Source organism: Crassostrea angulata, chromosome 1 (assembly GCF_025612915.1).
Source record: "Crassostrea angulata isolate pt1a10 chromosome 1, ASM2561291v2, whole genome shotgun sequence".
In the NCBI taxonomy this organism is placed as follows: domain Eukaryota; kingdom Metazoa; phylum Mollusca; class Bivalvia; order Ostreida; family Ostreidae; genus Magallana; species Magallana angulata.
The window spans coordinates 43655327-43670650 of NC_069111.1; the positions used below are offsets into that span (position 1 = coordinate 43655327).

At 32.3% G+C, this 15324-nt stretch overlaps 1 protein-coding gene across 1 annotated transcript in view; it reads right to left on the reverse strand.

Moving 5' to 3' along the window:
* LOC128192544 (fibropellin-1-like) overlaps positions 1 to 15324 on the reverse strand; it is a gene marked incomplete at its 5' end in the record, with an annotated part of 33756 nt that overhangs the window by 898 nt on the left and 17534 nt on the right. Inside the window, 25 exons of the mRNA XM_052865315.1 lie at positions 108 to 213; positions 309 to 478; positions 1455 to 1510; positions 1606 to 1715; positions 2212 to 2325; positions 2588 to 2701; positions 3016 to 3129; positions 3368 to 3481; positions 4082 to 4195; positions 5152 to 5265; positions 6290 to 6403; positions 6717 to 6830; positions 7069 to 7182; positions 7786 to 7899; positions 8138 to 8251; positions 8564 to 8677; positions 8916 to 9029; positions 9633 to 9746; positions 9989 to 10102; positions 10704 to 10817; positions 11835 to 11948; positions 12261 to 12374; positions 12613 to 12726; positions 13328 to 13441; positions 13684 to 13797. Coding sequence (XP_052721275.1) covers positions 108 to 213; positions 309 to 478; positions 1455 to 1510; positions 1606 to 1715; positions 2212 to 2325; positions 2588 to 2701; positions 3016 to 3129; positions 3368 to 3481; positions 4082 to 4195; positions 5152 to 5265; positions 6290 to 6403; positions 6717 to 6830; positions 7069 to 7182; positions 7786 to 7899; positions 8138 to 8251; positions 8564 to 8677; positions 8916 to 9029; positions 9633 to 9746; positions 9989 to 10102; positions 10704 to 10817; positions 11835 to 11948; positions 12261 to 12374; positions 12613 to 12726; positions 13328 to 13441; positions 13684 to 13797 — 2836 coding nt within the window. The remainder of the gene's footprint in view (positions 1 to 107; positions 214 to 308; positions 479 to 1454; positions 1511 to 1605; positions 1716 to 2211; positions 2326 to 2587; positions 2702 to 3015; positions 3130 to 3367; positions 3482 to 4081; positions 4196 to 5151; positions 5266 to 6289; positions 6404 to 6716; positions 6831 to 7068; positions 7183 to 7785; positions 7900 to 8137; positions 8252 to 8563; positions 8678 to 8915; positions 9030 to 9632; positions 9747 to 9988; positions 10103 to 10703; positions 10818 to 11834; positions 11949 to 12260; positions 12375 to 12612; positions 12727 to 13327; positions 13442 to 13683; positions 13798 to 15324) is intronic.

Consider the following 15324-nt stretch of genomic DNA (forward strand, 5'->3'; position numbering starts at 1 on the left):
AAATATAATTAAGATTATTTGTAAACTTTATTACCAGGATTAATAGTAGTTTACAACCCAGAATAATGAACATTCTGCTCTTATCGATATATAAAAGAGGTTCTTACATGCAGGCCACGGTGTAGTTGTTAAACTCATGACACCTGTATTTAGGTAAACACACGTTCATGGAATTCATAATGGAACACCCGTCAGTGGAATTAGTGATGATAACTGAAGAAAACGGGATTCACATTTACCTACTGATTTGATTTAATATTTGAAAAAAAAAAATGTCACTCTATACAGGTTTTAATTTCCATTCTCACCGGTGCCAGCAGACGAATTGAACGATGCTGATGTTACGTTGACGACCTCGCCGGAGTAGTTGACAAAGGCTAGACCGTTCAGTAGCTTATATACAGTGTCCACGACCTGAACCTTGGATACAGGATCATCCGGAATAATGAGATCAAAGTCAACAATAAGACTTCCCTTCCTTTACAAAAAAAAAAAATGAAATAAATAATAAAAATTCGAACGATGATAGTTATGAAATAATATAACGGCTTATTATTACATGTTTTCTGATTATTTCTGATGAGCCAGAGAATTGTTACAATTCATGACAATTTATAAGTTTGAAAAACACGTACACTTCTTATGCATCATGCTATCTAACTTAATCAACTAAATTGAATATTGTGATGATTTGAGAAATTATTTCAAAGTGAAGTGAACCACCCTTAGTGTTAGGCAAAGAACTTTTCAATCGTACACTGCTTCTTTTAAAACTGAAAGTGTGTCAGATAAAATTCTATCAGTTATCACATTATAATTCAGCTAACAGTTCAAACACAGTGTAATAATAACTACTAAAAGGTTTGAAAAAGCTAAAACTCTAAAGTAAACGCCAATGATGATTTTAGTTTTGGTGGCGAAAAAACAAATTAAGAAAATTGAAATAAAAAAATGCATGTCGTCTATTAAAACACCTATTTCCTTTCTCGGTTGCCTGTCTAGTCATACTGAATAAACAAATATATATAACAACTCAAAAATATCACACTGGTGTTAAAATTAAAGTTAGATGTTCCAAATTTAAAGCAAGATTGTCCTGTACTCAGTTCGTAACGCAAACTAACATTTAACGTTCTTGTAGAATTTTATTTGTTTTATATTAAAGTGTTTGAAATGCAAAATTTCACTTATTATTCATTTTTTTTTTGTTATTGTTCATATCTCGTTTAACCATACACTCTCTCTCTCCGAGCAAGGCTTCAAAGTGATGCGTAAACAAAGCGTCGAGTTTATAAAAGCTTCGATGAAATATACGGCTTTTTATAACTTACTTTTATATCACATAACCGACCGCCATCTGTCAGCGGTTATTAATAATGAATTCTTCAACGTAAAGAAAGTTACGTTACGATCAATATAGTGGTATATAACAATTTAACATGAAATAAACGTACCTTATGCTGTTTATAACGACTGTTGATCCTGGTATCGTAGAATAAATGTCTGTTAACTGTAATTATATAGATAAAACTGTAGATAGATAGATACATGTATATAGATGGATGGATAATTAATGAATATATTCAATGGTTTGATTATACTTACGGCAATATGTACTTTACTTTTAACGGTGTTATAACCAGTGCTTGAAGACAAATCTTCTGATATTGTTACGTCAATTTTCAATTCCATTGTGAATTTCGTTAAAAGTGACTCTAAATGATAAAATAATACAAGCTCATCACAATATTCATGTACTGGTAGTAACATATTCCGTGAAATAAGATTTTTGTTTTAATATATAGAAAGAGAGGTTACAAGTTTTCATATATGTCTGAACTTTCATCCAAATCTTTTATCAAATTGCTTTAAGCTGTACTCTTAGTGTTGAGTATCTATTTATGTTAATATTATATGAAAAGATGTTTTGTGATTTGTTATTTTCTTATGTAGGCGTTCTTGGAGTGATTAAAAAATATCAATAACAATGGCTTTAACTCTAAGACAATAGTTGTCAAGTATAATCAGAAAATGTCATTAATTGATGTTTGCTTCAAGTCCTGAGATGTTCATACGCACCAGTAACAAAAGTTATATAAAAATGACCCATATATTATACATATTTTACATATTATATTATGTAAATTGAATATTGTTAATGAAATATCTTTAGTAGAAGAATATCCTTATTTGGATGAAACAATTTTATACCCATGGAGCAGGTAGTTCCATTAAATTCCAAAGGGCATTGACACTGGAAACTATTGATCAAATTAGTACAGGTTCCGTTGTTTTTACATGGGGAGGAAGCGCACAGATCGACGTCTGGATTAGAAACAAGACAAAGTAACTGGTGCATTTCAGTGGGTATAAAACAAAATATAATGAAAAAATTGAATTTAACATAAAATACAAGTAAAAATTGAAGTCTCTTTAGTGCAATCAACTGGCATAAATTTGATACATACAAAACCTTTTTTGTTTATAATTGAATATTGATGATACATATTATAATTATTTTAATTTATAATAGCATTAACTTTCAACAACAACATTGACCATTATATTAAAAAAAATTCTAATTTACCATCTGTGCAAGTCATTCCATTAAACATATTAGTACAGTTACATTGGTAACCATTGATCAGATCAATACAAGATCCGTTGTTCTGACAGGGTTCAGATGCACACTCATCGATATCTGAAATACACAACATTCAATATATCTATACTACTAAAATAATGAACACTAAATCATGTGCTTTGTTACCCTCAAATTGCTTGCAACTTTTTTATATGTAAGTAAGTTACAAAATATCTGGAATTTGAACCGGAACAATTATGCACGAATGGGGTAGGGAGAGTTTGTAAACTGTCATATTATGAAACATTTTTTCATATAATTGAAAACAAATAGTAAAATGAAATATTCAAAATCTAGTTCAAATATTTCTAGAGACACGTGTATTGTGTATTTTGCATAAAAGGAAAATATAACGCATTGATAGTGCTTACTGATGTCACAATTTGTTCCATTGAATCCTGCAACACAATCACAGTGGTAGTCGTTGACCAGGTCTGTACAGGTTCCGTTGTTTTGACAAGGCTCTGGATTGCAGTCATCGATATCTACAATTTCAAGTACCAGCTGCATGAACAGAATCAAAACGAAATTATCTACAATTTTTAGTTTATGATTTTGATGCATGTCCTATACAAACTAGATTTGTAATTGCTCTTGTTTATCATTGGATCAAAGATTCAAAAGTAAAGTATTTTCAATCAACTGCATTGTTTACAATATTATTTCAATAACTTGGTTGTTAGTTGAAACATTCACAAGAAGTAAATATATATTCAAACTTACCAATTGTGCAGTTCGTTCCATTAAAACCGACAGTACAAGCACATGTGTAATCATTGATCAGATCTATACAAGTTCCATTGTTCTGACAAGGTTCAGATGCACACCCATCGATATCTGAAATACACAACGTTCAATATATCTATACTACTAAAATAATGAACACTAATCCATGTGCTTTGTTACCCTCAAAATTGCTTGGAACTTTTTTTATATGTAAGTAAGTTAAAAATTTCTGGAATTTGAACCGGAATGAAAATGCATATAGGGTATGGAGAGTTCTTAAACAGTCATATTATGAAACATTTTTCAATTTAATTTAAAGCAAATAGTAAAATCAAATTATTAAAATTTAGTTCAAATATTTATAGAACACGTGTATTGTGTCTTTTGCATAAAAGGAAAATATAACGCATTGATAGTGCTAACTGATGTCACAATTTGTTCCATTGAATCCTGCAACACAATCACAGTGGTAGTCGTTGACCAGGTCTGTACAGGTTCCGTTGTTTTGACAAGGCTCTGGATTGCAGTCATCGATATCTACAATTTCAAGTACCAACTGAATGAATAGAATTTTTTTCTCGACAATTCTTATTCTGATGTTTATGATGAAAATGACACCATATTTCACGAATATCAAATGTTCATGAAGTAACACATTGAAGGTTTTCTGGATTCCCAGAAACAATTTCATTATGCAGGTATGGTGTTTACTGTTTTCACAATTTGTTCCATTGAATCCTGCAACACAACTACATTGGTAGTCGTTGACCAGGTCTGTACAGGTTCCGTTGTTTTGACAAGGCTCTGGATTGCAGTCATCGATATCTACAATTTCAAGTACCAGCTGCTTGTATGAACAGAATCAAAACAAGATTATCTACAATTTTTAGTCTATGATTTTGATGCATGTCCTATACGGACTAGATTTGTATTTGCTCTTGTTTATCATTGGATCAAAGATTCAAAAGTAAAGTAATCTCAATCAACTGCATTGTTTACAATATTATTACAATAACTTGGTTCTTTAATGAAAACATTCACAAGAAGTAAATATATTCCAACTTACCAATTGTGCAGTTCGTTCCATTAAAACCGACAGTACAAGCACATGTGTAATCATTGATCAGATCTATACAAGTTCCATTGTTCTGATAAGGTTTAGATGCACACTCATCGATATCTGAAATACACAACGTTCAATATATCTATACTACTAAAATAATGAACACTAATCCATGTGCTTTGTTACCCTCAAAATTGCTTGGAATTTTTTTTATATGTAAGTAAGTTAAAAATATCTGGAATTTGAACCGGAATGAAAATGCAAATGGGGTAGGGAGGGTTTGTAAACAGTCATATTATGAAACATTTGTTCATTTAATTTAAAGCAAAAAGTAAAATCAAATATTTAAAATCTAGTTCAAATATATCTAGAGACACGTGTATTGTGTCTTTTGCATGAAAGGAAAATATAACGCATTGATAGTGCTTACTGATGTCACAATTTGTTCCATTGAATCCTGCAACACAATCACAGTGGTAGTCGTTGACCAGGTCTGTACAGGTTCCGTTGTTTTGACAAGGCTCTGGATTGCAGTCATCGATATCTACAATTTCAAGTACCAACTGAATGAATAGTATTTTTTTCTCGACAATTCTTATTCTGATGTTTATGATGAAAATGACACCATATTTCACGAATATCAAATGTTCATGAAGTAACACATTGAAGGTTTTCTGGATTCCCAGAAACAATTTCATTATGCAGGTATGGTATTTACTGTTTTCACAATTTGTTCCATTGAATCCTGCAACACAACTACATTGGTAGTCGTTGACCAGGTCTGTACAGGTTCCGTTGTTTTGACAAGGCTCTGGATTGCAGTCATCGATATCTACAATTTCAAGTACCAGCTGCTTGCATGAACAGAATCAAAACGAGATTATCTACAATTTTTAGTCTATGATTTTGATGCATGTCCTATACAGACTAGATTTGTATTTGCTCTTGTTTATCATTGGATCAAAGATTCAAAAGTAAAGTATTCTCAATCAACTGCATTGTTTACAATATTATTACAATAACTTGGTTCTTAGTTGAAAACATTCACAAGAAGTAAAATATATTCCAACTTACCAATTGTGCAGTTCGTTCCATTAAAACCGACAGTACAAGCACATGTGTAATCATTGATCAGATCTATACAAGTTCCATTGTTCTGACAAGATTCAGATGCACACTCATCGATATCTGAAATACACAACGTTCAATATATCTATACTAGTAAGATAATGAACACTAATTCATGTGCTTTGTTACCCTCAAAATTGCTTGAAACTTTTTTTTTTATGTAAGTCAGTTAAAAATATCTGGAATTTGAACCGGAAAGAAAATGCGTTTGGGGTAGGGACAGTTTGTAAACAGTCATATTATGAAACATTTTTTCATTTAATTTAAAACAAATAGTAAAATCAAATAGTTAAAATCTAGTTCAAATAATTATATAACACGTGTATTATGTCTTTTGCATAAAAGGAAAATATAACGCATTGGTAGTGCTTACTGATGTCACAATTTGTTCCATTGAATCCTGCAACACAATCACAGTGGTAGTCGTTGACCAGGTCTGTACAGGTTCCGTTGTTTTGACAAGGCTCTGGATTGCAGTCATCGATATCTACAATTTCAAGTACCAGCTGCATGCATGAACAGAATCAAAACGAAATTATCTACAATTTTTAGTCTATGATTTTGATGCATGTCATATACAGACTAGATTTGTATTTGCTCTTGTTTATCATTGGATCAAAGATTCAAAACTAAAGTATTCTCAATCAACTGCATTGTTTACAATATTATTACAATAACTTGGTTCTTAGTTGAAAACATTCACAAGAAGTAAATATATTCCAACTTACCAATTGTGCAGTTCGTTCCATTAAAACCGACAGTACAAGCACATGTGTAATCATTGATCAGATCTATACAAGTTCCATTGTTCTGACAAGGTTCAGATGCACACTCATCGCTATCTGAAATACACAACGTTCAATATATCTATACTACTAAAATAATGAAAACTAATCCATGTGCTTTGTTACCCTCAAAATTGCTGGGAACTTTTATTATAGGTTAGTTAGTTAAAAATATCTGGAATATGAACCATAATGAAAAAGCGTTTGGGGTAGGGACAGTTTGTATACAGTCATATTATGAAACATTTTTTGATTTAATTTAAAGCAAATAGTAAAATGCAATAATTAAAATCTAGTTCAAATATTTCTAGAGACACGTGTATTGTGTCTTTTGCATAAAAGGAAAATATAACGCATTGATAGTGCTTACTGATGTCACAATTTGTTCCATTGAATCCTGCAACACAATCACAGTGGTAGTCGTTGACCAGGTCTGTACAGGTTCCGTTGTTTTGACAAGGCTCTGGATTGCAGTCATCGATATCTACAATTTCAAGTACCAGCTGCATAAACAGAATCAAAACGAAATTATCTACAATTTTTAGTCTATATTTTTGATGCATGTCCTATACAGACAAGATTTGAATTTATTCCTGTTTATCATTTGATCAAAGATTCAAAAGTAAAGTATTCTCATTCAACTGCATTGTTTATTTTATTATTACAATGGCTTGGTGCTTAGTTGAAATCATTCACAAGAAGTAAAATATATTCCAACTTACCAATTGTGCAGTTCGTTCCATTAAAACCGACAGTGCAAGCACATGTGTAATCATTGATCAGATCTATACAAGTTCCATTGTTCTGACAAGGTTCAGATGCACACTCATCGATATCTGAAATACACAACGTTCAATATATCTGTACTAGTAAGATAATGAACACTAATTCATGTGCTTTGTTACCCTCAAAATTGCTTGGAACTTTTTATTACATGTAAGTAAGTTAAAAATATCTGGAATTTGAACCGGAATGAAAATGCGAATGGGGTAGGGACAGTTTGTATACAGTCATATTATGAAACATTTTTTCATTTAATTTAAAGCAAAAAGTAAAATGAAATATTTAAAATCTAGTTCAAATATTTATAGAGACACGTGTATTGTGTCTTTTGCATGAAAGGAAAATATAACGCATTGATAGTGCTTACTGATGTCACAATTTGTTCCATTGAATCCTGCAACACAATCACAGTGGTAGTCGTTGACCAGGTCTGTACAGGTTCCGTTGTTTTGACAAGGCTCTGGATTGCAGTCATCGATATCTACAATTTCAAGTACCAACTGAATGAACAGAATTTTTTTTCTCGACAATTCTTATACTGATGTTTATGATGAAAATGACACCATATTTCACGAAAATCAAATGTTTATGAAGTAACACATTGAAGGTTTTCTGGATTCCCCGAAACAAATTCATTATGCAGGTAAGGTGTTTACTGTTTTCACAATTTGTTCCATTGAATCCTGCAACACAACTACATTGGTAGTCGTTGACTAGGTCTGTACAGGTTCCGTTGTTTTGACAAGGCTCTGGATTGCAGTCATCGATATCTACAATTTCAAGTACCAGCTGCATGAACTGAATCAAAACGAAATTATCTACAATTTTTAGTCTATGATTTTGATGCATGTCCTATACAGACTAGATTTGTATCTGCTCTTGTTTATCATTGGATCAAAGATTCAAAAGTAAAGTATTCTCAATCACCTGCATTGTTTACAATATTATTACAATAGCTTGGTTCTTAGTTGAAAACATTCACAAGAAGTAAAATATATTCCAACTTACCAATTGTGCAGTTCGTTCCATTAAAACCGACAGTACAAGCACATGTGTAATCATTGATCAGATCTATACAAGTTCCATTGTTCTGACAAGGTTCAGATGCACACTCATCGATATCTGAAATACACAACGTTCATTATATCTATACTACTAAAATAATGAACACTAATCCATGTGCTTTGTAACCCTCAAAATTGCTGGGAACTTTTTTTATAGGTTAGTTAGTTAAAAATATCTGGAATTTGAACCGTAATGAAAAAGTGTATGGGGTAGGGACAGTTTGTATACAGTCATATTATGAATCATTTTTTGATTTAATTTAAAGCAAAAGTAAAATGAAATAATTAAAATCTAGTTCAAATATTTCTAGAGACACGTGTATTGTGTCTTTTGCATAAAAGGAAAATATAACGCATTGATAGTGCTTACTGATGTCACAATTTGTTCCATTGAATCCTGCAACACAATCACAGTGGTAGTCGTTGACCAGGTCTGTACAGGTTCCGTTGTTTTGACAAGGCTCTGGATTGCAGTCATCGATATCTACAATTTCAAGTACCAGCTGCATGAACAGAATCAAAACGAAATTATCTACAATTTTTAGTCTATGATTTTGATGCATGTCCTATACAGACTAGATTTGAATTTATTCCTGTTTATCATTGGATCAAAGATTCAAAAGTAAAGTATTCTCAATCAACGGCATTGTTTATTTTATTATTACAATAGCTTGGTGCTTAGTTGAAATCATTCACAAGAAGTAAAATATATTCCAACTTACCAATTGTGCAGTTCGTTCCATTAAAACCGACAGTACAAGCACATGTGTAATCATTGATCAGATCTATACAAGTTCCATTGTTCTGACAAGGTTCAGATGCACACTCATCGATATCTGAAATACACAACGTTCAATATATCTATACTTCTAAAATAATGAACACTAATCCATGTGCCTTGTTACCCTCAAAATTGCTGGGAACTTTTTTTATATGTAAGTATGTTAAAAATATCTGGAATTTGAACCGGAATGAAAATGCGTATGGGGTAGGGACAGTTTGTAAACAGTCATATTATGAAACATTTTTTGATTTAATTTAAAGCAAAAAGTAAAATGCAATAATTAAAATCTAGTTCAAATATTTATAGAAACACGTGTATTGTGTCCTTTGCATGAAAGGAAAATATAACGCATTGATAGTGCTTACTGATGTCACAATTTGTTCCATTGAATCCTGCAACACAATCACAGTGGTAGTCGTTGACCAGGTCTGTACAGGTTCCGTTGTTTTGACAAGGCTCTGGATTGCAGTCATCGATATCTACAATTTCAAGTACCAACTGAATGAACAGAATTTTTTTTTCTCGACAATTCTTATTCTGATGTTTATGATGAAAATGACACCATATTTCACGAAAATCAAATGTTCATGAAGTAACACATTGAAGGTTTTCTGGATTCCAAGAAACAAATTCATTATGCAGGTATGGTGTTTACTGTTTTCACAATTTGTTCCATTGAATCCTGCAACACAACTACATTGGTAGTCGTTGACCAGGTCTGTACAGGTTCCGTTGTTTTGACAAGGCTCTGGATTGCAGTCATCGATATCTACAATTTCAAGTACCAGCTGCATGCATGAACAGAATCAAAACGAGATTATCTACAATTTTGAGTCTATGATTTTGATGCATGTCCTATACAGACTAGATTTGTATTTGCTCTTGTTTATCATTGGATCAAAGATTCAAAAGTAAAGTATTCTCAATCAACTGCATTGTTTACAATATTATTACAATAACTTGGTTCTTAGTTGAAAACATTCACAAGAAGTAAAATATATTCCAACTTACCAATTGTGCAGTTCGCTCCATTAAAACCGACAGTACAAGCACATGTGTAATCATTGATCAGATCTATACAAGTTCCATTGTTCTGACAAGGTTCAGATGCACACTCATCGATATCTGAAATACACAACGTTCAATATATCTGTACTACTAAAATAATGAACACTAATTCATGTGCTTTGTTACCCTCAATTGCTTGGAATTTTTTTTTTATATGTAAGTAAGTTAAAAATATCTGGAATTTGAACTGGAATGAAAATGCGTATGGGGTAGGGACAGTTTGTAAACAGTCATATTATGAAACATTTTTTGATTTAATTTAAAGCAAAAAGTAAAATGCAATAATTAAAATCTAGTTCAAATATTTATAGAAACACGTGTATTGTGTCCTTTGCATGAAAGGAAAATATAACGCATTGATAGTGCTTACTGATGTCACAATTTGTTCCATTGAATCCTGCAACACAATCACAGAGGTAGTCGTTGACCAGGTCTGTACAGGTTCCGTTGTTTTGACAAGGCTCTGGATTGCAGTCATCGATATCTACAATTTCAAGTACCAACTGAATGAACAGAATTTTTTTCTCGACAATTCTTATTCTGATGTTTATGGTGAAAATGACACCATATTTCACGAATATCAAATGTTCATGAAGGAACACATTGAAGGTTTTCTGGATTCCCAGAAACAATTTCATTATGCAGGTATGGTGATTACTGTTTTCACAATTTGTTCCATTGAATCCTGCATCACAACTACATTGGTAGTCGTTGACCAGGTCTGTACAGGTTCCGTTGTTTTGACAAGGCTCTGGATTGCAGTCATCGATATCTACAATTTCAAGTACCAGCTGCATGAACAGAATCAAAACGAAATTATCTACAATTTTTAGTCTATGATTTTGATGCATGTCCTATACAGACTAGATTTGTATTTGCTCTTGTTGATCATTGGATCAAAGATTCAAAAGTAAAGTATTCTCAATCAACTGCATTGTTTCCAATATTATTACAATAACTTGGTTCTTAGTTGAAAACATTCACAAGAAGTAAAATATATTCCAACTTACCAATTGTGCAGTTCGCTCCATTAAAACCGACAATACAAGCACATGTGTAATCATTGATCACATCTATACAAGTTCCATTGTTCTGACAAGGTTCAGATGCACACTCATCGATATCTGAAATACACAACGTTCAATATATCTATACTACTAAAATAATGAACACTAATTCATGTGCTTTGTTACCCTCAAAATTGCTGGGAACTTCTTTTATATGTAAGTAAGTTAAAAATATCTGGAATTTGAACCGGAATGAAAATGCGTATGGGGTAGGGAGGGTTTGTAAACAGTCATATTATGAAACATTTGTTCATTTAATTTAAAGCAAATAGTAAAATGAAATAGTTAAAATCTAGTTCAAATATTTCTAGAGACACATGTATTGTGTCTTTTGCATAAAAGGAAAATATAACGCATTGATAGTGCTTACTGATGTCACAATTTGTTCCATTGAATCCTGCAACACAATCACAGAGGTAGTCGTTGACCAGGTCTGTACAGGTTCCGTTGTTTTGACAAGGCTCTGGATTGCAGTCATCGATATCTACAATTTCAAGTACCAGCTGCATGAACTGAATCAAAACGAAATTATCTACAATTTTTAGTCTATGATTTTGATGCATGTCCTATACAGACTAGATTTGTATCTGCTCTTGTTTATCATTGGATCAAAGATTCAAAAGTAAAGTATTCTCAATCACCTGCATTGTTTACAATATTATTACAATAGCTTGGTTCTTAGTTGAAAACATTCACAAGAAGTAAAATATATTCCAACTTACCAATTGTGCAGTTCGTTCCATTAAAACCGACAGTACAAGCACATGTGTAATCATTGATCAGATCTATACAAGTTCCATTGTTCTGACAAGGTTCAGATGCACACTCATCGATATCTGAAATACACAACGTTCATTATATCTATACTACTAAAATAATGAACACTAATCCATGTGCTTTGTAACCCTCAAAATTGCTGGGAACTTTTTTTATAGGTTAGTTAGTTAAAAATATCTGGAATTTGAACCGTAATGAAAAAGTGTATGGGGTAGGGACAGTTTGTATACAGTCATATTATGAATCATTTTTTGATTTAATTTAAAGCAAAAGTAAAATGAAATAATTAAAATCTAGTTCAAATATTTCTAGAGACACGTGTATTGTGTCTTTTGCATAAAAGGAAAATATAACGCATTGATAGTGCTTACTGATGTCACAATTTGTTCCATTGAATCCTGCAACACAATCACAGTGGTAGTCGTTGACCAGGTCTGTACAGGTTCCGTTGTTTTGACAAGGCTCTGGATTGCAGTCATCGATATCTACAATTTCAAGTACCAGCTGCATGAACAGAATCAAAACGAAATTATCTACAATTTTTAGTCTATGATTTTGATGCATGTCCTATACAGACTAGATTTGAATTTATTCCTGTTTATCATTGGATCAAAGATTCAAAAGTAAAGTATTCTCAATCAACGGCATTGTTTATTTTATTATTACAATAGCTTGGTGCTTAGTTGAAATCATTCACAAGAAGTAAAATATATTCCAACTTACCAATTGTGCAGTTCGTTCCATTAAAACCGACAGTACAAGCACATGTGTAATCATTGATCAGATCTATACAAGTTCCATTGTTCTGACAAGGTTCAGATGCACACTCATCGATATCTGAAATACACAACGTTCAATATATCTATACTTCTAAAATAATGAACACTAATCCATGTGCCTTGTTACCCTCAAAATTGCTGGGAACTTTTTTTATATGTAAGTATGTTAAAAATATCTGGAATTTGAACCGGAATGAAAATGCGTATGGGGTAGGGACAGTTTGTAAACAGTCATATTATGAAACATTTTTTGATTTAATTTAAAGCAAAAAGTAAAATGCAATAATTAAAATCTAGTTCAAATATTTATAGAAACACGTGTATTGTGTCCTTTGCATGAAAGGAAAATATAACGCATTGATAGTGCTTACTGATGTCACAATTTGTTCCATTGAATCCTGCAACACAATCACAGAGGTAGTCGTTGACCAGGTCTGTACAGGTTCCGTTGTTTTGACAAGGCTCTGGATTGCAGTCATCGATATCTACAATTTCAAGTACCAACTGAATGAACAGAATTTTTTTCTCGACAATTCTTATTCTGATGTTTATGGTGAAAATGACACCATATTTCACGAATATCAAATGTTCATGAAGGAACACATTGAAGGTTTTCTGGATTCCTAGAAACAATTTCATTATGCAGGTATGGTGATTACTGTTTTCACAATTTGTTCCATTGAATCCTGCATCACAACTACATTGGTAGTCGTTGACCAGGTCTGTACAGGTTCCGTTGTTTTGACAAGGCTCTGGATTGCAGTCATCGATATCTACAATTTCAAGTACCAGCTGCATGCATGAACAGAATCAAAACGAAATTATCTACAATTTTTAGTCTATGATTTTGATGCATGTCCTATACAGACTAGATTTGTATTTGCTCTTGTTTATCATTGGATCAAAGATTCAAAAGTAACGTATTCTCAATCAACTGCATTGTTTACAATATTATTACAATAACTTGGTTCTTAGTTGAAAACATTCACAAGAAGTAAAATATATTCCAACTTACCAATTGTGCAGTTCGCTCCATTAAAACCGACAGTACAAGCACATGTGTAATCATTGATCAGATCTATACAAGTTCCATTGTTCTGACAAGGTTCAGATGCACACTCATCGATATCTGAAATACACAACGTTCAATATATCTATACTACTAAAATAATGAACACTAATTCATGTGCTTTGTTACCCTCAAAATTGCTGGGAACTTTCTTTTATATGTAAGTAAGTTAAAAATATCTGGAATTTGAACCGGAATGAAAATGCGTATGGGGTAGGGACAGTTTGTATACAGTCATATTATGAAACATTTTTTGATTTAATTTAAAGCAAAAAGTAAAATGCAATAATTAAAATCTAGTTCAAATATTTCTAGAGACACGTGTATTGTGTCTTTTGCATAAAAGGAAAATATAATGCATTGATAGTGCTTACTGATGTCACAATTTGTTCCATTGAATCCTGCAACACAACTACATTGGTAGTCATTGACCAGGTCTGTACAGGTTCCGTTGTTTTGACAAGGCTCTGGATTGCAGTCATCGATATCTACAATTTCAAGTACCAGCTGCATGAACAGAATCAAAACGAAATTATCTACAATTTTTAGTCTATGATTTTGATGCATGTCCTATACAGACTAGATTTGTATTTGCTCTTGTTGATCATTGGATCAAAGATTCAAAAGTAAAGTATTCTCAATCAACTGCATTGTTTCCAATATTATTACAATAACTTGGTTCTTAGTTGAAAACATTCACAAGAAGTAAAATATATTCCAACTTACCAATTGTGCAGTTCGCTCCATTAAAACCGACAATACAAGCACATGTGTAATCATTGATCACATCTATACAAGTTCCATTGTTCTGACAAGGTTCAGATGCACACTCATCGATATCTGAAATACACAACGTTCAATATATCTATACTACTAAAATAATGAACACTAATTCATGTGCTTTGTTACCCTCAAAATTGCTGGGAACTTCTTTTATATGTAAGTAAGTTAAAAATATCTGGAATTTGAACCGGAATGAAAATGCGTATGGGGTAGGGAGGGTTTGTAAACAGTCATATTATAAAACATTTGTTCATTTAATTTAAAGCAAATAGTAAAATGAAATAGTTAAAATCTAGTTCAAATATTTCTAGAGACACATGTATTGTGTCTTTTGCATAAAAGGAAAATATAACGCATTGATAGTGCTTACTGATGTCACAATTTGTTCCATTGAATCCTGCAACACAATCACAGAGGTAGTCGTTGACCAGGTCTGTACAGGTTCCGTTGTTTTGACAAGGCTCTGGATTGCAGTCATCGATATCTACAATTTCAAGTACCAACTGAATGAACAGAATTTTTTTCTCGACAATTCTTATTCTGATGTTTATGATGAAACTGACACCATATTTCACGAATATCAAATGTTCATGAAGTAACACATTGAAGGTTTTCTGGATTCCCAGAAACAATTTCATTATGCAGGTATGGTGATTACTGTTTTCACAATTTGTTCCATTGAATCCTGCAACACAACTACATTGGTAGTCGTTGACCAGGTCTGTACAGGTTCCGTTGTTTTGACAAGGCTCTGGATTGCAGTCATCGATATCTACAATTTCAAGTACCAGCTGCATGCATGAA